The 25,305-nt window shown below is 33.9% G+C and overlaps 2 protein-coding genes across 8 annotated transcripts in view; both read right to left on the bottom strand.

Moving 5' to 3' along the window:
- Positions 1-1,767: 1,767 nt before the first annotated feature.
- On the bottom strand, positions 1,768-12,062 carry LOC121409026 (SEC14-like protein 2). Its single transcript, XM_041600810.1, has 12 exons — positions 11,877-12,062; positions 10,980-11,049; positions 10,533-10,576; positions 9,604-9,666; positions 8,239-8,332; positions 7,645-7,739; positions 6,932-7,030; positions 6,160-6,304; positions 5,193-5,299; positions 4,367-4,506; positions 3,715-3,866; positions 1,768-3,177 (listed from the first exon to the last, which is right to left on the bottom strand). Exons 1-12 carry the CDS (start codon positions 11,928-11,930, stop codon positions 3,038-3,040), a joined length of 1,203 nt encoding a protein of 400 aa, XP_041456744.1. The 5' UTR covers positions 11,931-12,062; the 3' UTR covers positions 1,768-3,037.
- A 2,382-nt stretch (positions 12,063-14,444) lies between these two features.
- LOC121409024 (RIMS-binding protein 2-like) overlaps positions 14,445-25,305 on the bottom strand; it is a 103,936-nt gene continuing 93,075 nt past the window's right edge. For 6 of the 7 annotated variants that reach the window (XM_041600803.1, XM_041600804.1, XM_041600809.1 and 3 more), the window contains 8 exons: positions 24,936-25,106; positions 24,271-24,507; positions 23,821-24,010; positions 22,735-23,345; positions 22,147-22,339; positions 21,517-21,713; positions 20,993-21,133; positions 14,445-17,612 (listed from right to left, as the gene is read on the bottom strand). In XM_041600803.1, the coding sequence (XP_041456737.1) occupies positions 17,409-17,612; positions 20,993-21,133; positions 21,517-21,713; positions 22,147-22,339; positions 22,735-23,345; positions 23,821-24,010; positions 24,271-24,507; positions 24,936-25,106 (1,944 nt within the window). In that variant the 3' untranslated portion in view covers positions 14,445-17,408. Of the gene's footprint in view, positions 17,613-18,879; positions 18,897-20,992; positions 21,134-21,516; positions 21,714-22,146; positions 22,340-22,734; positions 23,346-23,820; positions 24,011-24,270; positions 24,508-24,935; positions 25,107-25,305 lie in introns of all 7 variants that reach the window. The other variant, XM_041600807.1, reaches the window with a different exon arrangement.

Below are 25,305 nucleotides of genomic sequence, written 5' to 3'. Positions count from 1 at the left end.
GATGTCCATCGCTATTTATTTTATCATTTATTGTATGAATTATGCAATGCTTCACTTTTTACTGTTTTAATATTAAGGTCCAACTTTACTGAACCATAACTGTTAAAACAATGGTAATACCACATGTTCAGGGAAGAATAAATCTTTGTTTCATATGAAAATGAGGAGAAAAATATTTCATATTTCATATAATGAAATACAAAAGAAATAGTGAATGAGTGATGTCAACAGTTTCTTCATTTGCATACTGACTAGAATGTGCATTTAACTGTTTCGTTAAATTAACCGATGTGCTTTTTACATCCAATTTACATGAAATTTCGAGTGTTATGCTTGTTTAACATCTCCCTTTTTATTCAAATCACTTTTTGGGGTGGAGTTTTCTTTCAATCCCCTCATTGACAAATTAGTGGAGTTTGTTTCTAGACTCTTTCGATTTGCCATTTTTTATTGTTAGAAATGGTATGATGAGTTCGTAGATCCGGACCACTAGGTTTTAATGTTCACCCCCCCCCCCCACAAAAATACATTAACGCGCTTCTTTCTCACGATAACCCATTTTCACTATAATGTAATGCGTTTAGAAAATTAATTCATATAACTATGATAATGGAGATACAAACACAAGATTATATCCGTGTTATAATTATGATAGTCTGTTTATTAGTATCTATATCCCATTAAGTGGTGCAATGAAAACGTCTGTAAACTGCTGAAGAAAAATCAAGGATATTCATGCTTTAGAAAATGAATGAATTACAAGAGTTTATCGAAGTGTCTTTTGTTAAAAAAAATAAGTAAACAAATCAGGGAATTCTTTCTGTTATAGGAAACCAACTACACTCTTAGAAATATTTCCTGTCTACTGCAAGTGAACGATATATTCTCTTCATTTCATCCTCTAATTCCCCTTCCAATTTTGTTATCTTCCCACAATGCGAAAAAATAAAGTGCTAATTTAGCACTTACAGTGCTTGTATAGTGACTGCACTACGAGCGCCGATTTTCAAATTTGAACTAGAAAATCAGCTTTCGTAGTGCAGTCATTATTTACAAGCACTTGAAGTGCTAAATTAACACTTCAGTTTTACAGTGCACTCCCTCTTTCTCACTCTGTTTTTTTTTTTGAGAGAGAGAGAGTCCATGCTTGTATCTATTACACCAACCAGAACATAATAGAAAATCGTGTATTCTAATGTCCCAATGTATAGCGAATATACTATATATTTGCAACACATTTTTGATCTAAACAGCTCAGATGACTCACTCTCACCTCTGAAGAAAATACACAGCATAAAAGGCCAAAACAATGATTAATTGTTAATTAACACATTGGCGAAAACAGTTAGGAATTGATGAAAAATTTATTGACACTTATGAGGTTAAACTATGTAATTCTTCATTCAACGCCATGATCATCACGCTAATATTGGTGGTAAGACGGGATAGAGTAAAGTGAACGCAAAAATCTTCAATTTATTTCAATGACAGTACTTTGTTAACGAATACATGTAAAATGATACAAAATTTTATTACAAGAAAAATGAACGACGAGATATTATATAATTGTAAAATGTACTGGATTTACACACTCTTTAAAGGTTGGGTAAAAAAGGCCCAATTTTTAACCATCACTGGGCAACATACTCTCCACACAACTATGGGTTAAAATCTGTCCAAATCGGGTAATAAAAACTAATTGGTTGATAAATTTGCTCAATTGGATAATAATTGCCTTGAATATATATATTTTTACCAACATACATTATCCATCACAGTGGAAAGTATGTTGCCCAACATTTTAAGTGTGTACATATGCATTGGTAGTTTGAAAATAATATTCGTTGACCCTTTTGGGAGGTAAAAAAACAGTAAATCATCATTCTGAGGCCAGACACGATGAGCTTCAGGTTTCAATATGATAACAAAATATGTAACGGTGTTATTGAGGGGAACACGTTGTTTTATATTAGAAAATTAGCGGGAAGAAAATGAGAGAAGTAGTGGGCATGGATTAACGTTCGCGGGAACAACAACATACATGACATATAATGATGTATAATTTTTTTTTACACCAAGTAATCTGATGAATGACCGGTGGCTGCTTAAGGTGTAAACACAACAAAACTGAAATAAAAATGACCAAAAGTTTTTATCACAATGCAGCATAATTTCATTGTAAAAAAAATAGAGTTTTCGAATATTTTCATCTTGGTTTGTTTTGGTAAATAAGAACAAATTCCTCTCCCTCTTTACCGGTATTTTTAATGATATCCGAAACACAAAAACCGACTTTCATGGCTTTTGCCAAGGTGCATATTATAGAAATACACAAAACCAGACTTCAAACCAAACCCTCTTGATCACACTGACACATAAATTCTGATCCAGAAATACTATATTATCAAAGGAGCAAAAGTATCACCCCTTAAATATCTGTCAATTTATAACAGAACTATAAACCACTATATCACTTCACGTTCAAACTGGTAAGAAAAACTTATACAATGAAATTCGTTCAGTATGTCCCCTTGCACACCAAACATTCACTATACAAGTGCAACAATTCGCATGGAAAATATTATCGCTTAAAACCCTTTTGCAATGTTAATATTCACAATTATACGATGAGAAGATGATTTTCAGTTTCTATTTTATGTGTGAATGGAATGCGGATATCTTTTGTCAACATAAGATGGTTAATTCTATATTGACCATCATGGTGGTTCTGCGACTGTAAATATTGATCACTTGGCGTACTCCTTTATATCTAGAGTAACATAATTCAACACACGCACACACACATCATCATCATTCACCTGTAACTATAGAGTCAAACACACATTTCAATGTTTAATTCTTATTTTAAGAAAACACACTCACAGACGTGCTTATAAGCATCCCACACATTCGGCATAGACGTACACACACACTAAACTCACACACCCGCGCGCACACACCCACTCACACATCTGACTGGGCAGTGTTTTGGCTTGAATACATTTCATCTGGAAGATATCAGCATTTCTGAGCTAATTTAATCATTAAGATCAATTTGTGAAAACTCTTCACCCATCTCCTGAAAGTCTGGATCTGCGTCAGTGGGTTCTAGTAGCTCTAACCAATAGGAGAGCTTCTTTGGCTTTGTCCAGCTTTCATTATCGAACTTTGCTACATCTGAAAAAAAAAAATCATCGTTGAATGAAACGAATATAGGCATGTTAAAAGAAGGTATATTGGTATGACATTATGAAATAAAATTGGTTTTAATTTTGATATAGGCCTATTGTTGCCAACTCACCGCACCAAAAAAAAATCACACTAAAAGACTATAAAGAACTTGGATTGTAAAATGAATACACATTAGTATCATTTATTCATTACTTGTGTCACTGATGATGTTTATTATGAACTTTGATATTGTTTACCATTTTCATATCTATCCATTGGTTAATCTGAAGTGGAAACGAATTCGGGAAAGCTAAATCTCTTTACTAATTATTTAAATGCTTTTAGGAAAGTATGATATTTTATTCTCTCACTATGTCGTGATTCTGCCTCAAACTGTTTTTCCGAAGCCAGTGTAATTATTACGGGGGAACAGATAGCATTCCGGAATTATTCCAACATATTAATGATCAATATAGGCACTTTGATGTTGGAAGTATCTTAGTAACGTGATCGCAAATATTTTCGAATTCAATTTTGACTCACAAGTTCCTGGTTCTGCAATCATGATTTCTCCATTCTCTGGGACCATGTGACTGTTATACTTCTCAAGTTTTAAAATGGCCGTCTTCTTTCCTTTACCGTCTACTCGGTCGAATCCGAATCTAATTTCACTTGGTTCAGTCCGGAATTCATACCTTTAAAATAATAAAACTGTTACGGTTTTTGGTGATAAGCATGTAGAACTATATAAATAAGGATGACACCTTGTAAAAAAAAATCGATTCTCGTCGACAAGAATGTCAAATTAATCAATAATATCACAATATGAATTCATATACTCAGAGGGGTTAAACCCAATACCCCCGGCCAATACCACCTGACCACAAAGTCATAAAAATGTCGACGATTTCCTATATTTTGGAGTATTTAAGTTTTCTAATTGTACTTGATACGGTCTTGACTCGACTATTGGGGCACCGTTTTCATTTTAACTTTTTTTTTCAATTTAAGGATTTGTAAACATGTACACATAATAAATATGAACATTATAAATCACTTCAATGAATTATAACATGTTCCCCACATCAGCCCCTACCTCCCCTCCCTACGTGAACGAAGATGTTATCCAGTTTGTATTACAGTACCAGGGAGGGGGTAAAGAAATTAACACATAAGATCCTAATAGCATACAAACCTGAATATACTGTCTGGTTTGTTGACGACATATTCAAACTCGAGACTACCTCCTCTTGAAACCTCCCGTTGCTCCTGAGTATGAGATGGTTCTCGCCCTTTCTGATAGTACTTTTCAAGAACCTTGCCCCCAGGTTTGATCTGAAAAAAAGAAGATATTTTCCAACCGGCTTATTACCCCAAATATATTTATGAATGTAAATATTGCACATTCGGGAGCTTTAAACATGGTCCTGGGAAGCGGGGGTGCTGGGAGTGCTGAAGCAAAAAAAAAAAAAAAACGTTCCCAGGGTCCTGGCTTTAAAAAGGGATTTGACAACTCTCTTTTGCTTCAGATCGTATAGAATACAACGGTTTATCTCCATGCAGAGAATGATTGGTTGGTCGATTGTTAATGTTTTAGCGACACTACAAAACGTGCGTGTCATGTAAGTGTCAAACACATTATCTTCATAAAGACTTACACTATATACTAACAATTTCCTCTTATTCACAATATTGTTTACAAATAATATTGGCTGAATCAACATGACAGAAAAAATAATATATTTATTCCTTCAACGGAATAACTCTTTATTTTTTTACGAAAGGCAAAGAAGGTTCTTTAACTTGTATTATATACAATGTAGGTACGAGCACGTGCATAATCCAACTTTTTGATGAAAATACTGCAGGAAATAAAAATATTCTAAAAATTAATTGCATCGTTTTCAATAAATCATGTAAGACACAAAAGTGATATGTATTGTTGAAAACTTCAGATAAGTTGATGACCATGATTAGTAAAACAAATCACATTATTTTTTTTAAATCATAAACTGACCTACCAATGTTTCACACTTAGTATTACCATCTGGATCTGTCCTAGTCCCTCCCCAGTGTACTGGCAACTGATCAGATTCTATCTGCTTTAACAGTGCCTCTTTCCAATTACCTGCAAAAGACAAAATTACTTATACTAGGAAACTGTTAAGATTAGATATTTACATCAGATGACTTTACGTTTCCCATGTCGTGTCTTTTTATGCATGTATACTCTATATAGCCTTTGTACAATCTTAGCTTTCTTATCTTACTTGCATCTTACTATGTATCTTTATTTCTTTCCTTTTCTTTACTTCTTGTCTTTTTGTTATAGTTGTTGTATATTCGATGTATTTTAATGGACTTGAATAAATCAATTAAATAAAATTTGCATTTCTTAATACGCTTAAAATGTTCCTCGTTCTCCGAGAACCTTTAAACGTGTGTATTAAAAAAAATTCTGAATTATTATGAATGTTTAAGAAGTTAGCACAGATGAATTTTTACTGAACTCATTTCAGGAAATAAAAATTATTGTATTTATGTTCAAAATATAATCCATTTTTAGCAAGTAGATGTTTATTAAAAAAAATATATTTCTTGTGAAGCTCTAAAGTTTTGCATTGTAGAAACTAGAATTGGCCTATTATAATGTTGGCGGAAACAAATTAAAATAAAAAAAAAATCGTTGAATCTCGAGTTAAAGTTCTTTAAACGTATTTCATTCCTTCAAATATTTTAATTAATCAGAAATGTACATAAATCGTAAACAGGTCTTTTCGGGCCTTTCTACATTGTGTATCTACAATTCCCAATCCAATCGGATTTTCTGTCACGTGATTATATGGAATTCTTCGCTTAATGACAGTCTTTGCTTTTTATAGATTTAAAAAATTAAATCAAATTTTGAGGACCCTATGTAAGACTTAAACGTTGAAGCTTATACTGAATAAATCAATGTTTATGAAAAGAATATATGAATAGCCATACTTCCTAAAACTTGAATCTTCGTCCTCGTGTCTTCTCTCAGGAAAGGCTTGACGAGGGAGTATGCGATGGGGAAGATCTTGGGTGCTTTCACTATGTACATCCTGTAGATTGCCTCTGGATAATGCTGTTCCATAATCACTGCTACCTGACAAACGACATTGAGAACGATATCAAAGAGTGTGTCTCATCATGGACAAGTACTACTAGTAGGTCCATGGTCTCATTAAAAGCCATTACAATCCTTACCTGAAATAGTCAGTGCAGAGGACTGAAAATTGTAAAATAAGACGGCGCTCTCTTGTAGATCACTAATTTGCGCTGGAGAATCCACTTCAAATCAACGACCGTAAAATTAAGAGGGATGCACTACAGTTCTGCATTACACTTAGGGCTGCTTATACTGTACACGCAATTAAATTGTAATTCCTTGGACACAAGGTGCAATAGTTGGATGCCTATCTATCTATCTATCTACACTCTATTTGAAAAAAATCGAGAGCTAATTTAGCTCTTAAAGAGCGTGTATAGTGACTGCCCTGCTGATTTGTCAAGTTCAAATTTGCACGAGAAAAATCCGCTCTCCAAAGTGCAATCACTATACACGCTTTTTAAGAGCTAAATTAGCTCTTCGTTTTTTAGAGTGTAGAAGTTCAGATTACTTCCGGTTAATGTGTAGGCCTATACGCTTAAACTTTTAAATATAACAAGCAGATACAGTTAGATTATAAATTGTCAAATGATAATATACAGCTTCTGATTTCTATGAACCTACCTTCTGGAGGACATCAATACCTGGTTTCCAAAGTTGATGAATACTCATCTTTTCTAGATCAATTATCACTGTGACGCCCTCTACAGGTTGTCCATATTTCTACAAAAAAGACATTTCAGTCAATGAAGAAGAAACAATAAAGGAAATTGAGTAATGACTTGAAACATCATAAAATCACGTGAGATCGCTTGACCAATCACGCAGATACAATGTAATTATTCATTTATCGAAAGGGCAAATAGTTATGGCAAAGCTTCGATAGAGTCAAATAATCCTTTACATTCTTATAAACTCTTTAAGGGGTCCAAATTTATGTTATTGTCTCTTAATAAAATGTTATACACCTGCCCATATCCACGTTTTGTTAAATCATTTACATATGAAATGATATGTCTCAATATTGTGCTTCTGTACGATTTTAGTTTGGTACTTCAACTTATTATGGATTCCATCAAACATTATAAATCATTGTCAACATGTAATTGTATATTTCCATCATGCTTGTTACCCTGAAATGCTTATCTTTATAATGACACTGGTCAATTTTCTGCCTTTTTTGTGAGGGGGGGGGGGGGTGACTGGTAGGGTTGGGCGGGGATTGGTGGTATTGAGGTGTGAAGTGGATCCTGCCCCCCCCCCCCCATCCCAGCAGGATCATTCGTCTTTATTACTGTATGAATACTTATCCACTGTCGTAAACCATGATGGATTACCTCTTTGGACATATCTTTTTGTTGTTTCATGAGTTCTTCCATGTAATAGAGGTTGGTCTTTAGGATGTCGCTAACCGTTCCTGAATGCAAGAGACCTTGGTAAAAGAAAAGGTGTAGGATTCATGTTAACAAACAAGCAGGTATTCGTTACACAAAGCAACCGCCAATGCACTAGTACAGCTGATAATATTATCATCATCATAATTTTCGTAGCTATTTCGTAACAACATCTTACTCTATGAGAAAACATAGGGTTGGAAACGGAATGTTAGATGGTTTTCTAAACATTTCAAAACAGTTCATGTGACCGCATTCACCTCACAGACATTTCCCGGTCTTTCTCATTGTCAAAAATGTGTGCTCAAAAGCCTAAGCACTTTTAGTCACGTTTGTCCATCACATATAATGCAGGATAAAATTCATCTTGTTTTATATAGTGTTTTAACTTCTTTATGAGAATCAAGTTTCAATGAGATACAATAAAGCGCATACACCCATTTACACCATTATGGGACACTTATAGTTTGCACGATGCAGTCATAAGTTCAATGACTTTGTTCAACGTATAATCAGATTTTTTTTTTACTATCATACCCTTTGGATCTAGGCTCCCAAAATCGGCAACGTATACAGCATGACCTTCCTTGTCCAGTCCGCTAACACCTCCAGCCCAATATCTTCTGAAAACCTGAAAAAAAAAATAATGGAAACAGTCTCAAAACGAATGCATTCTAGCATATCTTACACTGTTTAATTGAAGGTGTTTAATAAGAATTCGGATTTTATATAGTTCTATAACGATTTATTCATACATTTCGTCCATGAATCGTGTATTTTTTTGGCTGTTAAATACTTAAATTTAATTACATTTACTTTATTTCTTTGTATAACATATTGTAAATGTTCTTGTATTGCATTGTATCATTTTAAACACAATCTTTTAGATATTACTCTGATTTTTATCTCATCTATAATATATTATTGATTTACATGTATTTATGTTTTTAATGTCAGGACCATGATGTAAAACAGTTTTTAACTGATCTTGTCATCCTGAATAAATACATTTGACTAAAATAAAATATAAGGGGTGGGGATGCATCGACAGAGATGAGAAAGATAAAAAAAAATCGTCGGAAATCGTTATATCTGAATAGTATATTATCTTAATGGCACTGGCGTATGGGGGGGGCTTGGGAGCACTGGACCCCCAAAAGTTCGCAGACCGAGAAAAAAATAAATAGATAATGAAACAAATGGAAAGGAAGAGCGAATAAGTATTACATTACATATACCAGTCTTAATGTCTTTAATGTTGTTTTCTTTGAAAAGGGAAATAATTTTTAAGAAAACACTAACAAAAAGTCAACGTTGACACCGTTATCAACCTCCTATTCTTGCTTTTTTAATTGCGAATTGTTCAGCTTTAGAAAAAACAAAATATAGTGATTTGGTAACAAATATGACCTGTAAATTTATGCTGTTGAATTTTATTTGGTTTTGATTTTTACTTGTAAGTTTATATACATGTAAGGGTTAACAGCATGGTGGGAATACTTGTACAGGTAAGATAATATACCATTCAGATAAAGGTCTCCCACATTTCAAAATGTATTATGTTGATATATGTATATATATATATATATACATATATTCTGCTATTTTTAAACAATTAAAAACGAAAGAATTTTATCAGGTATAAATATATTTCAATTAGATTATTAGATTGTATATATGTATTATATCATTTGCTTATTATGTTATGCTAAGAAAATAATTACACTTGTATATGCTTTTGTTAATGGAATGTGGAAATAAATATATCAAATCGAATCAAATGATCAATGAAGATGAGAAAGAATCAATGATAATTACACTTGTATATGATTTTGTTATTGGAATGTGGAAATAAATAAATCAAATCAAATCAAATGATCAATGAAGATGAGAAAGAATCACCTCTGGAACTTTGAACCATTCCATCACCGTATCAACCTTGTTTTCCTCTCTCCATTTCAAATCCTTTAAAGATCAAACATTATAAGAGTTATCATTCAGACAGAAAGCAGAAGAGATAGAATTTACAAAGCAATTAACCTTGTATATATTTATCTCCCTATATAGAAGCCGCTCTAGATCAATACGTTACATTTCTTTTATCTCACATAATATTGTATCAACAACGAAATATTGATTGATAAGTGCTAAAAATATCTTACCACAAGGCCTCTAGTTATTTTCCAACATATTCAGTTAATTTTCAAAGTCCAATATTCTATCATTATTCTATCTAACAGGAGCTTGACTCAAAGATAAAAGATTCTTTGATCAGATTGCATAGCAAAGAGCTTAAAACTCACCCTAAAATTTGCGCAGCTTATGAAAATAAATCAGATTTCGATTTTAAAATGATTGCGAATAACCAATTAGATATACGGAAAAGTGTAAAAACGCTCTTTGAGTGGATATATTTTTGGCACTTTTTTACAAGATGAAGGCGGTGATTGATAGTAACATAACTCGTTTCTCCTCTCACTACAAAAGATAAAGATTTAGAAAACCACATAGTAAAAAACATAGCACATTGTTTAAGCATGTCATTTTAACAACAAGTTGTTTCAACTTTTTTTTTAATTGTTTAAACTTTTTAAACAGTGTTTTGCAGTGCATATCATTTAAAATGTGCTTAAACACGTGCAGGTTGTGTTTTAATGAGTCCTAACAGTTAAATTGAGAAAATCTACGTGAACAAATCTTGGCACAATTTAAAGAACTAAACTGATGGGCTATATACGAAATAATGCTAATTGACCCGTGATTAAGAGACTAGAACAAATAAAAAACACTTAAAGGACAGATAGACGGTCAGATTTCAGATAAACTCTTACCTTCCTGAACATATCTTCTGCTTTCTTCAAATCAAATCTTCTCGCTGTTCACGAATCGAATAAAGAAAGTGTAACAAATCAAATGAGAGCAATATTACTTTTTTCCAACAGAACTTAGAAAATATATGGTTCCATAGTTTTATCCCGCTCTTACTGTCTCAATACAATCACCTTAGAATGGAGTATTATGTTCACTTGCATATTTGTTTTCTTGTTCTCTTTCCATTACAATGCAATTGCAATCACTTAATTTACTGGTTTAGGAATGGATCACATTTTTGACGGGAGGGGGTGGTAGGCGGAGGATGGAGGGATAGTAGAATGGGTCACAATTCTGTGTATTTTTTATTTTCATCTTTTATGTTTGATTTAATATCTGGAACTGTACATTTTAATAAAATCTTGATCTAATTTGATATTCTCAATTTCTTTTAACAAGTTACCCACCTTTGAGAAATTTAAGCAGCATGACGTCATCATGTCTTGGCTGGAGGACATCTTTTAAGTTGTCTTTGAACTGGAATGATGAAAATAACATCAAACTTGACATGAAAATCATATCATCAGGCTTTGTATAGAGCGGTTAGCGATCAGTATAAACACAAATAATTTACTTGGGTGATAGTCTTTACGGTGCATTAGGTAATCAATCATAGATTCTACAAATTTGCTAAACACTGTACACTATTGGTAATCATAAACAGCCTATTGAATTTCATGAAAGCAGATCCTTTTTTTAAATTATAAAATGCAAGTATTCTATTGCATGAGGAAATAATTTTATTTTCAGTGGAGTAATTACATTAAACGATTAAGGAAAGACTAAGGGTATGTGCGAGCAGTTGCGTGTGTGAGGGTATGTGTGTGTGTGGGGGGGGGGTGGCACGTGCACGGCCCACTTCCAAGCCTATCTTTCAAGGGACGCAAAAAAGACAAAAGAGGGGGAGGGGATAGAAAAGGTAATTCAAAAAATAGAGAGAAGAAAATGCGCTTGCCCCAGCGTGACACATTTGAAGGGGTATATATTTAGAGCTAGATCAGTAGCTGTTTTCGTTTTATTTTTGCTGATCACTAAGCTCTCTCCTCCAATACAGAGTGAATTGGTCAAAGTAATATTATGATGGGATCAAAGGTAAATTATTCTGACAGAAAGGAACAAACCAAACATCTAACCAAAAGTACATTATATCTCTACCTTCCTGCTTCTTAATTACCATGTTGTGTAGATGACCAAGGAGGGGGATTCCCCTGCCCTGTGTGAGCCTGAGATGGCCATTCATGGCTGGTTGTCAACGGTCTATTTTTTTTAAAATTACATTAGATAAACTAAATAATGTACATTACCTTAGTAAGCTTCTCTCTCTGTTTGTCAGTCAGTTGGCCCTGTTGCCCACTCATGATGAAAAATCATTCAAATACAGTCGTAATGTAACTTTGTCTGCCAAAGAACATTGCAGAATGTTGAAAGGTTGACAATATGCTGACAACTTACTTTTCTATACCAGTTCGCGGACACTGTGATCTAGTTGGGTCATTGAGCATACTACTTTAATTAATTGCAAAAAAAAGTATACTGGGTGTATATTGTCAAGTGTCAAAACAAAGTCCAATTTGATTATGCAAGTACAAGGTCTTAATGAGATAAAGACTAGATAACCCTATGACTTCACATAAGTGTACTTCTGTGCTTCATTAGGATAGGAGAGAGAGAGATGGGGGGTAGGGAGAGAAAGAATAAGAGAGAGAGAGAGGGAGAGAAGGGAGATTCAGAATCACTGAAAGTGGATTATACAGACTTAGTATCATACATTTCTTCAGGCAGGTTTCTTGCATATTGATGCATTCTAAGAAAGCAAATAACAAAAAAATTCTTAAATCAAAGTTCTTAAATCTAATTGTTGAAGTAAATATGATTTTATTATCATTACCATTATCATAATAATTTGTCTAATTGATTGTTTTCAGTATTATTGTTAATACCATCATCATCATCATCATCATCACATTCATCATCATCATCATCATCACATTCATCATCATCAACATCATCTTTATCACCACCACCACCATCATCATCATCTTTATCACCACCATCATGATCTTTATTTCTCAATCTCCTATACTAAAAAAACTTCACACTTGACTATCATCATACATATCATAAATCATTAATTCAACCATTACAAACTGCTATAAAAAGCAAATCATTCAAATAAGGACAGAGACACAGCTCGAAATTTCATTTCAGATTTATATTCATTAAATAAATCATTTCTTGATTTGTTGAAAAAAGCCATAGTATAAGAAACAGAAAAGTACACACACACTCATGTACTACATAAATAATAAAAAAGGGAACATATTCCTATATGCGACTACACAATCACATCCAGAACATGATTGGTATTCTCCTAAATTATCAAGTCCAATTCTGTAGAAAAATTATTTGTATTTTTCATTTCAACTCCCACTTTGTTGTCCTTTATTGACCATCTAGCAAAAAAATGATTAAAAAATACAAGTAAAACACATTAATGTTTTTCTTTTTCATTGTGGAATTGTATACATAATGCCCTCTCCATTCTCCATCAGAGAGATCAAACAAAGCTCTGCAATAACAAGCCCCCCCCAAAAAAAAAGGATGGAAAATAAATAAAACACCCAAAATGAAACAAAACAAACATAAAATTGAGAACCACAGCAAAGAGAAAACTTGATAACACAACGCAAAATAAATAAATACCAAATAATGACACAAACGTTCAATAACATAATTCCTTTTAGCACCTGGAAAATATAAATGATAAATAATATGTGTGAATGATGAAATAATGTTAAAATGTAATTGCAGATAATTCAACAATAGGTTTCAATGTAAAATACAATATTCTCCTTAAAAAACCACAGCTGTGTATTATAGAACAATTTAATGAAAGAGTGGATGAATCCAAAGATTGGTCGAGGCTACAGAAATCTAACTGACTGTAGGTTATTTTCATTTTAACAGTAAAAGAGCACTACTCTTTCTTCGTGAAATATTGTCCAATGCATACCATAGGAATGGTTTTGATAAACAAGGATGAGATAAACAAAACATGAAGCACAAAACAATATGTCATTAGTTGCAGAGGTAATGAAAGCACTCAATTATGCCGAAAACCAAAATGACCCTGAATTAATACCGTATTGGTCCTATGACTCACTAACATTGGTGGAAAAGTGGAATCAGGCTGTCATTATCCAATATCACTGTAAATGGCTAAACTTGATACCCAAACTAAATATTTCTTATGTCCTTTTTGAAATATGAAGTATCACATCATGTAGACTCCATTAATATTTATTACAAAATTTCAAATAATGTTCCAAGTGAGAGGGCATAACTTTACAACAGACCAATATTATGACATAAAATGATTAAAGTTTGGTACAGATTCCTTCCATTTGTTTCTTTGTCCTGACATTGATGAAACTTGGGAAATTTGTATTTTTTATTTTCAATTCAATTTTTTTTAATACTAAGTATTATCAAAATTGAAAGTTACTAGAATTTTGGATTTGCACACATCTGGTATGACATAATATCCTGAAAACTTCCAAACTTTAAAAACTATGTAGCAGCTTTTTCTGTCTGCGATATTGAGGTCCCAAAACAATAGCACAAGTTTCAAAAGAAAAGAAAGATCAAAATGAAATAAACAAGGTATTGTGAGCATACATGTATATGTAAAATAAAAATAAGAAGAAATCTTTCACATCACTTGTTTGTACACCAAGGCAATTGAAGAAGAAAGTAGAAATAATAATAAGAACGTAAAAATTGTAGTCTGTATTTTACAAAGCAATATATACACTTCTAGTTAATTTATCATTTACATATGTACATATATGTATACACTTTTTCACATACACTTTGCATGGCATAAATATAAGAAAACTACATCTCAATTCATTACATATAAAGGCTGGTCAGACACACAGATATAAATCTAAGAGGAAGACAACTTATCAGGATAAAATAATAATAATCTTAGCATTCAAAATAACGATCTGGATGACAATACACTACTTCTACATGTCCTTAAAATACAATTCATTTTATTGTTTGCTACTAATACATTCAGTACATTTTGCAGATGATTAACTTTCAAAACAAGCCTAAGTCATTTTCATTATTATCTATGACTTTACACCCTGGCAAGCACATTAAAAGAAATGCATTATGGTTCACCATTTTCCCCTATCTTTTTAGATTTGTCATTTTATTTTATTTTAGTCCATTCAAAATTTAATAATCAATCTTCAAACATACATCCCATTATGCTGTTGTAAAATATCATATCCCCCAACTTGTCATCAAAGCTTCACACTAAAGGATGTACACAAGATGAAATAAATACATTCTATCAAATATCTAATGCACAATTAAATGCACAAGTATAATGAAAACACATTCATTTAAGAAATACCTGCCTATCAGAAAAGATTACATCATGGACATAGCGCTCTATAGACTTTTAACATACTACATAATTGATATATCATCATTCATTATTATCTTCATATAAGTGAAGACATTGGCATAATCATGGCAGTACACTGCACTGGAATGCGTATTTAGTACATTACACACAAGGTATCGTAGGAATGTATTAATTTTCTACTCCTGATTCCAAAGTATTCATGGAATTGACCAATAACACAGGCAACACATGTATAATATTGGTGATCATTCGGAAGTTTAAATGGCAAGAATCAATGACTTAAACATGATTGTTGGTAAGCATGCAATACCAAGAAATTATATGAGCTTTGCAGAACATTCACATACCTCTGATTTAGTACTTTTTATCACCAGTTACATGATTATATATCCTCTTAATAATTACTTTCCTCTTGGTCAAATAAAGCAATACTTGGACATTAAAAGAAAAGCCCCTCATATTTTGAACAAACATTTTCAGTTTCTATTGAATCAAGTGACAGCAAATGAATAAAATATATTGCTGTCTATAACTTCATAAAAGAGAGTAATTCTGCTACAATGATTTTTTAATATATATATCTTGATAAATCTACTGCTATTCAATATGGTTTACAGTTTTCACGAATGTAGCTAGAAGTAGATGCAACAATCTTCTCAAATTGGATGCTGTAGGCTGGAACACTTTTTCTTGCATTCAATTTCAATTCATGAGGCCTGTATACCAAAAGCCAGCATATTCAATACAATCACAGAGTGGCCTACTAAGGACATAAAAATTAAAGTTACTTCAGCAGATATAGAAACATAGATTGTACTGATGATGTGAGAAACTCAACATCCACCTTGTAGAATTGTACATTCAATCAACTAAGGAAAATTTGAAATGAAATCAGTCACAGGGAAATATGCATTTGTTGATACTTTGATACTTTTTTTTCTTCAAAATTTTCGGAATACAAGATTTTCCTAAAAACAATTAGGTACTTAATTAATATCCAATAGCATTTACTATGAGCAAAGCACACTGGATGCATTCAATCTTATAACTCTTGTTTATTTGTCAAATGGTTGGCTAGTAATGTGAGTGTATCGGAATCAGGATTACTATAAATGATCATCATTCTATTAACTTTTCTTACATTATACAGGCATCAAATGCATTGAGAATGGTAGGATGTCAAATGAATTACATCAAGCACCTTTTGAACTGAATGTTAGAGTAATTGAAATGAGACAGAGAGTGAGAGAGAAAAAGAGAAACTGTGAGAGTGATAGAGAAGAAAGGGGAGACCGATGTACTAAACATGTTGGTCAACAAGAAGGGGGTAAAAGAAGAAAGAAGGTATTCTACACAATTTCATCAAAGAATTTAAGTGGAAGTAAATGCATTAATGAACCCGTGATTTTACTAACAGTCTTAAAATCATATGGCACTAAAGTGTTGAAAATTTGATGAGCTTTTCTGTTCAATTTTGGCACAGCATTCATCATCAGCACTGTCTCAAAGTGTTCATTGAGCATCATTCATTTGGAATTTATTTCCAATAATGAAAATAGATTTAAAAACCATATTCTTGTTGAAAACATCTAGATTTATTATTATAAACCATCAACAGCACTGGTTCAATACACACTTGCATGATGTTGACGAATTACCATTTTTGACAAACTATTCAAATATTGAAAGTATTTATATTATTATGCATCCAATACACAATTCACGTAAAATGATGTGATTGCCACTTGCAACCATATTTGTTTCGAGTCATATATTTTGTCCACATTAATGATTTTTGAGGGAACTCCACAGACAACCCTCTTAGAATGTCCAGGAATAAGTTCATCTTAAACAACCACCTACAAAACAACTTTAGTACTTTTGAAATCGAGTCTGCTCTACTAGTAAGTTGATTATCTTTTTGGTGAAGAGGACTTCCAACCAGACAAATCATCCTTCGTTGCCCCTGTCCTTCACAAGTTAACCCGGTGACTACTGTATTCTATAAGTCCTATAGGTTTTACACAGGGTTCACCGCATTCCAGTAGGATATGGATTCAGATATCACCAGACTGGGCTAAATATAGATAGCCGACAACAGCTCCAATTTTGATTTCAAGAAGACACTTGGCATCTGGGCACTTTGAATTTCTCTGTGGTATATCAACATTTTTGAGGAAATACTAGCAATCAAGCCATTACAGTTGGGACCTTGGTTTCAAGGGCACCTATCCCGGATACTGGTCTCTGCCATGATTGGTCTTTCTCTGTTGCAAGCAGACATAGAGAAATGCAGGATTCATGCTAGTCCCTCATGGACTTTGACCCTCTCAATAATCCTCACAAGGTCAGAGCCATCTTGGTACAACTCCTTTAGCAGCGTGCCATCCCATCATTTATGTTTCTGCTTGTTATCGGAGCTTCCAAGTTTCTTGAAAAGAGCCTTGCCCTTGGACAGCAGACCCTTCTTCTTCTTGGAGTGCTCCGGAGTGGATGTTATGGAAGTCTGTTCTGCTGAGTCTGAAATGACTGGGGTCACCTCACTCCCGTGGTACTGCGCTTCGCCGTTCTCCTGCTGCTGGGCTGGGACTGCGTACTGTATGGATATAAAGAAAATGGAAATGGGATGAGTACAACAGAACAGAAACATTGGTACCCCCTTGACATTTGATCTGAGCTCCATTGTTTATTCCCTTAGTAGTGTACAATTGTTAATACATGTGAAATTCATTATAAATGGTTAAAATTTGTTTCTATTGTTCTTTTACACTGGTTAAGTTTAGAATGACATCTATGAAAATAAAACACGATGATTTCAAGGTATTTTATGTATGTTTGCCTTATAGAGGTGTAATGTCTGAATAGTATTTACTACAAATGGTAATATGAATATACACTTTAAAGGAAGTACTGCTTTAAGGACAATGATTCTTTTTATGGGGGGGGGGGTAAACATTCTAAATTAAGTTACACATCAAATTTGTCAGTTCTGCATTTACCTTATAGGCATGAGAGGATCAGATCTTTTCCAGATAGTTTGGATCAATTCAATTTAATCACATCATTATTTTTCTCCTTATTTTTTTCTTTTTTTCAACCACTCACACAGAAAACCTGACTTCAAGATTTAGCTATCATAAAAAGACACAAGAAGCAAGTCTGATCATGTTCTTATTTTATGACAAACAACTTTTTAACAATTCATCCCTCTACCCCATTATAATTGAGACCTGACATTTACAAACAAAGCCGTATATTGCAAGGGAAAAATGGATAAGATTAGTAAAATTGAACATAGAAGAATTCATGCACAATCACAGAATTGAGTCATACACTGGAGCTGCTGTAAATATTTGTTATGGGGGGCATCCCAAAGTCTGATAAAAAGCATGCTCAATAGAGCAATAATATACTGCTTGCAGTTAATGAGTTTTCACACCCACTCACTAACGACAATGAAGAAGCAGAAACAAAATAAAAAGACTCCAGGCAATATCTCGGAACAATATTCTTGATATTGGTAACTGAATGTAGATGCATGTGCCATGTGTTGAAGAGCAGATTTTAAAGGGACTTAAAAAAAAACAGACAGCATCTTGAAGATTTATAGTTTCATTCCAATCATTTCTTTATACCATTAAAATTGAAGAAGTGCAGTAGTGCACTCAACATCTTTAAACATGTATTCTTCACATTTAAAAAAAAATGTCTAAAACGTGACAAAAGCACTTTATCACACAGTGTTAAGAAAGAAGTAGCTCACTTTTTTTGCAATTTTAAGGGTTATGGGGTGCACAAATGTCACAAATCAAAGCAATAAATGCTTCAAGCACATCAAACTAAGCCATACACACATGCCTTACCAATGCGTTGAAGAATGCTACATGAAAACATGCAGGGGGAAAAACATGGATGCAAGGAAAAAATGAAGTATCATGTAAAGCAAAGATATTCATGCAATGATCAGTGTTAACATAAATTATTTATGTTTTTGATGTTTCAAGCTTTAACTTTATTTATTGATGTCTTTCATGTTTCAAGCTTGAACCAACAGAGGATGGGAGATTAATCTGCTTATCATGAATCTTCAGATAGATAGCGTAACGTGAAAATGAACACTTTTAGCATGGATAAAATTAAATGATTTTAAATTGTCAACCAAAATATATAACCAGGCAGTTTGTGTATCCAGACAGTCGATTATACAAGCAATATGAAGAGGTTCACATGCTAATCAACAATCTTGATGGACATTCCTATAACAATGAACTATTTATATTTAAAGCAAAATTTATGTGATATAGGCAGCAGGGACAAAATTTTTTTTTTGCTGATAATACAAAGAAAATACCTATTCATACTATCCTCCATGTATTTTCCAACCTCTTCCCTCATTTATAAGATACAGATATACTGAGACAACTCAAGTTTTCAGGAGTGTATGAAATATGCAAGTTTGAAATTGGTAATTTGCATGACAAAAAAACTTAAATTGTTTGCTTGACGGAAATGTAACTCTTTAGTTTGAAAGAAACAAGAAAATAAAAATTAGACAAGTAACTATGCAGACAGTGCTACTGAGGATTGCGTCTAATAAACCATCCCTTTCCACCTGGATGTATACAAATGATACACATCTAAGCAAAGAGTAAGATTGACCCACACGAGGTACCTTTAAAGACCAATGCCGACTGCACAGAAACATTGTAAGCCTATCAGTGCGCTAGCAGTAAGCCCAGTCACATCTCTTGGATTGTAAAGTCAAATGTTTAATTGATGCATTGTTGTTACATTGGGCATCCCTGCCACATAACCGGTTGTTACAGGGCCTCTGTTAGTGCATTGTTAACGCTAACAACATTTCTGTACAGTTCTAGCTTTGGTGTCTGGATTGTTTGAAGATACCAAGCATGGGTAATGATACCACGGGTGAAAAAAATAAGCTTTATTTTGTTTTTAATGAAATGATGTGGATCCTTGATATTTGTTAAATCAACCTTGTCTCAAAAAGTTGACCTGTTATCAATGATCAGAAGTAAGGTCACAAGGCAAAATAAATGCCTTGCTTTGAGTACCAATCAATAAAACATTTGATCCACATCATTATCATATGATATATAACCATATCTTCTACCTACACCCCTACATGCACAGGTTGAACCCAAACACGGTGATCATGCAAACATATTTGCTTTTGTTTTTTTTAATATAAAATGACTGAAAATATAAAGAATGTGCAATACTAGCACGGATCCATGGAAGCAACAGAAATTGAAGCTGAAAGATGGAACATGAGGGAAAAACTCAGAATTAACACACAGAGGAACAAGTGCATGGGACTACACATATCTGTAAATTACAAGAATATACATCTGCTAAATAATACAGCTTGATCAAAACTTTCAACATAAAATGGCAATTCTTGTTTTTTATATTGCATAGTTACTGATATTGCATAGGTTTTGATATTGCATAGTTCTTGATACTGCATAATTTTCCACTACATAACCAATACAATGAAAAGCAAGTTTTTATGAATATGTGTTAAAAAGCTAAACGTAATCTATACAGGAATTGTTGATATCTAATCATTAAAGGAGTTCCACTAGCAAAGTTTCAAAAAGTCAAAATTACTGACAGTATTTTTTCACTGTGCCTTGAACTGAATTTGTATATTTTGTTTAGATTTACAACACTGACATATACTGTGATTCTTATTCTGTTGAATAAAAATTCAACATTAAATATGCGTGTAAGTACAATAAATGCCATGCTGTAAAACTATTAACAACATAAAATCAGTCCTACTCTTTCATGCTTTACTTCTACCTCATTATTAAATCTTATATCTTCAGGTACAAATTATCAAACAATCTGAAAATAATGTTGTACTGCTAGTAAAAGGGCTATGGATATTGGTACATGCATGATCACACATAACCTATGATTATACATCCTATTCCAGGGACTACATACCTTGTCTTTGGTGGATTGTTTATTTTCTTTGTTTCTGTTGAAGGCAGGGCTATAGGAATGTGAAGTCGTGCTGGAGTCGATGTCAGACACTTCTTCAAGGAAGTTGGAAGGCACCAGTCCTCTTTTACCTCGAAGCTCCCCCTAAAATGAATACAATGAAAAAAAATCATATGAAGAATAAATAAAATGTTTATATACTGGTGAAGAATATCTATTTTCCAGAATATGGTTTTATCTTTCTTACGTCTGTTCATGCCATGCTATACTTTGCCTTGAGTCTTGTAGCAATTCAGAGTGGCACTGAAGATTCAGAGTGCAGCAATTGTAGCCATATCTTGCTACAAAACAATCATTCACACATGGGAGTGGCACCCCCACATCGTAGTTCAATCCATATTTTCTTGAAGTGTTGCCAATTAACAATCACAGACAATTAAATATTCAATTCACATGCTGTTTTTTTTCTTCTCCTGAATGTAAACATTTGTCCTAAATGTTTCAAATCAAAAGACAAAAGTACTAACCATAAAGAAGCCGTCTTCATCCATCTCTCCATAAACGATCAGGCTATCACCCTGACGAAAGCTGAGCTCCATATCAAGGTCAGGATTCGGGGACAGTTCCTGCGGGTTATAGTCAAAGAGCGCCCTCATGTGGTGAGGTGTAGCATCCTTGGGAATAGCCAGCTGTCCATTGGAAGGTAGACTGTCATACATGTTGACTGGAGAGTGAAGAAGTGAGCAGACATTGGTAGTTATCAATTTTATCATACAGGTGCCTAGCTAATGATAAGTTCAAAGCTTCTACAGATTTTCATTGGCTGATGGCGAAGTTGAGCAGAATCAATTATGGTATGTTTTGATAAGTTTTATATAATGAGACCCAAAAATTCAGTCAAGCATTCATATCAAACTCACCGTAACTCACATCCCTCATAAAACTAGAGGACGGAGAACTTTAAAGTTTGTTGATTGCATATGTAGGGATACAAATAATTTGTTACATGGCGTACCATTGTTGATCCGTTCTTGGGTGCGTCCGATTTTTAGTAGTGTAGTGTAGTGTAGTGTAGTAGTAGTAACTACTACAAATTATCATCAACCCCTCACTTACTCATTTCAATACACTGTGTTCAGACTGTGATGACATCTTACCTTGGCTACTACCAGTTGTGTTCAGACTGTCATTGAATCTTGACCTATCATGGCTCTGTGATAAATCTCCTCGCTTTGCTAAAGGCGTCTGCTCCGGACTTTCGATCTCTTCCACCATGTTGCATGGTACGTATCCACGGCGACCATTCATCTCACCAACAAAGAATCCATCAGCATCTTTATCGCCAATGATCTGTAGATAGCAAAATGAGACCACATTTCAAGATTAACATAGTAAGATAGGTGAAAATAAAAAAATATGCATGTATATAATTAACATGTGATACCACTAATATTCACTTACTGTTGCAAGTCAATCTTGCAAAATATGAGAGTAATGAAAACAATAAAAGCTCATAAAATAATGTAAATGTAAATATTTGAAAACAGCAGCCTGCATAAACTTTTGCTTTCTATAAATATATGGTTGAAAATTAAGGACCACATACTTAAACTCAGAAATAAAAGAGGCATTATATTATTATGTCAACCTTATTGTAAACAAATTATAAAAATGACATGAATCTACTCAAGACTGAATGATGTAAATAATAATGAAACTGTGTCATTAAAGAATAATTAGTTCACCTTCAGAACGTCTCCTTCCTTCAAGAATAATTCCTCTTCAGCACCATCAATATTGGGTGACATAATAGCAGGATTGTAATCAAATATAGCAATGAAATATCGTATTGTTCCATCATCAAACAATTCTTCAGGTTCACTTCCTGAAAAACCCTCCTCTTCATCATCAAATGTTTCCTCTGATCGGGATCCTCTGGATGATCTCTGAAGACTCAGACTGCTTTCAGGTGTTCTTAGACTGTCACTGTGTCTACTATGGCGGGTTCTTTCGCTGCTATCGCTTCGCCGATGACTGCTCGATTCACTCTGAGGTCTCCCATCCGCTTGACGATGATGTCTATCATTATTAGATTTGGCATCATAGTTTTTATCATAACTCCCAACATCGCTGTTACTACTCGCTACTGATGAAGGGTTCCATTGTGAATTTGACCTTTGACCCTGTGTCCTTGATTGACCCCTTGGGTCTGACCTCGGTGAAGCCATTGGCAGTGAGTTTGAGGCAGACGAGACTGAGTTCGTTCCAACTACTTCAGTTCTTTTCTCAGGATTGTACAAGTCTGTTTTACGGGAAGCAGCTTTTAAATGTTCATTATTGGCATCTTTGGTTATTTCTACAATATATAAAAAAAAACAAGCAACATATGAATAAAATTCATGACACACTTGATTACGGTAATCATTACGCAGGCACTACAAACCTATAATGCTCCACCTATATTACACATCTTTTGTCTACGGTCAATATCACTATTGTCATCAAAGTACGACTTCCTAATGTAAAGAATGCCCATAATATCCCCCTTTTATCTATTATCATTTCAAGATCACAGATGTTATTTTAAAAAATATAAAATTTTGATTAATCAATATATCAATTTTGATATCACTACTACATTACTAGTTCTATGGAAGATCTTTCTTAGTCAGACAGAATCTTCCTGACTGCTCGACACATACTTTATCAAGATTGTAGGTGAAACATTGTAGAGCTTGAATGCTTGTCTGTACTGCAATATCATTTCATATTTATTCTTATAACACAATCGCAAGGATGCTCATTATTTCATTCAGTAACCCATGACCTACCAATTTGTGGAACTTTCTTTGCTGGTTTCCATGGTACGGGTTCTACCACTGGATTGTGGGGGGATTGTTCTGTCTCTCTCTCATAGTCCCTCTGAGATCGTATGATGGGGATAGGTACTACTTTGTCTGGTTTGTTTAGAGACTCTACCTCTGGGTCTGTGTCAAAGTCTAGCGATGGCTTGGTGTTGTACTGTTCATAGATCAAAGAGGAATATAAATAAGTCAATCATTAGGTACCGTATTTTGCCTGTCATTGACAAATAATCAACCAGTTTGCAAACTGTGGTGGTGGCTCTGGCGATAACCTAAGCCAATATTTAGAAGTTCAAAATAAGTTGTTTTTATTATCAATCACAATATATTATCAATCCAAAATATTAGAGAAAAAAAATATATTTTGCACTGAATATTTTATCATGAATGTTAAAGATTGAAGGTACAAGGACTTACCTGCAGCACTTGAAGCGTCTCCTGGACTTTTCTCTTCTCATCATCCCCTCGCATTCTCCTCCTACCAGATGACCTCATTCCTTCACTGCTGTCACTAAGACCGGGAAGGCTGGCATTTCCAAACTCTGACAGCTCCTCTTCAACTTCTTCCTGGATATCAGATAGCTCAGAACGATCACTGTCTGACATGTAGTCAGATTCTCTCAATGCACCTGGTTTCTCAGTTTTCATGATGGGCTGTTACGAATGAAGAGGTCAGAAATCATTAATAAATCTCTCTTCAAGGATAACCTATCAGTCCAAGCGAGTTCTTTGCGTGGGGGCTTACTTATATACTTTTGCCCATGATGGATTTGAAGGAACTGCACTGGGTATTGCAGTCCTTGCCTGCACAATGAAATTACACACTACATTACAGTACCTTTATCCTCAATTCAGCTCTGAAACTACATTTTTAAAAATCAACACCACCATCATTATCTAATCTCAATGATTAAGATTACCATAATCATGACCATTATCATCATCAGGATCATCATCACAATCACCACCATTGTCATCATCACCCCGATGATCACAGCCACCATGATGACCACAACCACCACCACCACCACCACCATCACTATGACAACCACCCAAACCAACCCAACTCTCCTCCTCCATACCTTGAGTGGTAGAGCATCCTCCCTTGGAGATCCATCTGCTTTTAAAGAGCTCTTTAGACTGCTTTTCTGCATGCTATCTTCCTCTGATGACCTTCTACCTGATATACTCCTGCTTGTACTACTGGTAGAACTATCCTCATCATCAGCGTTAGCATACATAGCTGCTTTGGCCTATTTCAGAATGATATTAAAGAGAATATTATATGCAAGTTCACTACAAGCACATGTGTGTTGAAACTGTTAATTCACACCACAAATAGTTAAAGTAAGTGTGAAAGGGATATGTTGGAGGGTAAAAGGTAGTGTGTGTTCAGTACATCCAGATGAAATATCTTTTCTGGCTCCAAGTAATTCACCATCAATCACATCA

Source organism: Lytechinus variegatus, chromosome 2, assembly GCF_018143015.1.
Source record: "Lytechinus variegatus isolate NC3 chromosome 2, Lvar_3.0, whole genome shotgun sequence".
NCBI classification, from domain to species: Eukaryota; Metazoa; Echinodermata; class Echinoidea; order Temnopleuroida; family Toxopneustidae; genus Lytechinus; species Lytechinus variegatus.
Note: the sequence above shows the minus strand (reverse complement) of the source record. Positions and strands in the feature narration are given on the sequence as shown.

Bases quoted from the DNA above. Each gene is read 5' to 3' on its own strand.
- LOC121409026 (XM_041600810.1), bottom strand. From the start codon at position 11,930: ATGAGTGGGCAACAGGGCCAACTGACTGACAAACAGAGAGAGAAGCTT. The intron at 6,305-6,931 runs GTAGGTTCATAG...GTCGTTTGTCAG, and splicing joins GTATTGATGTCCTCCAGAAG to GTAGCAGTGATTATGGAACA. The intron at 3,178-3,714 runs GTGAGTCAAAAT...TTTTTTTTTCAG, and splicing joins GATTGCAGAACCAGGAACTT to ATGTAGCAAAGTTCGATAAT.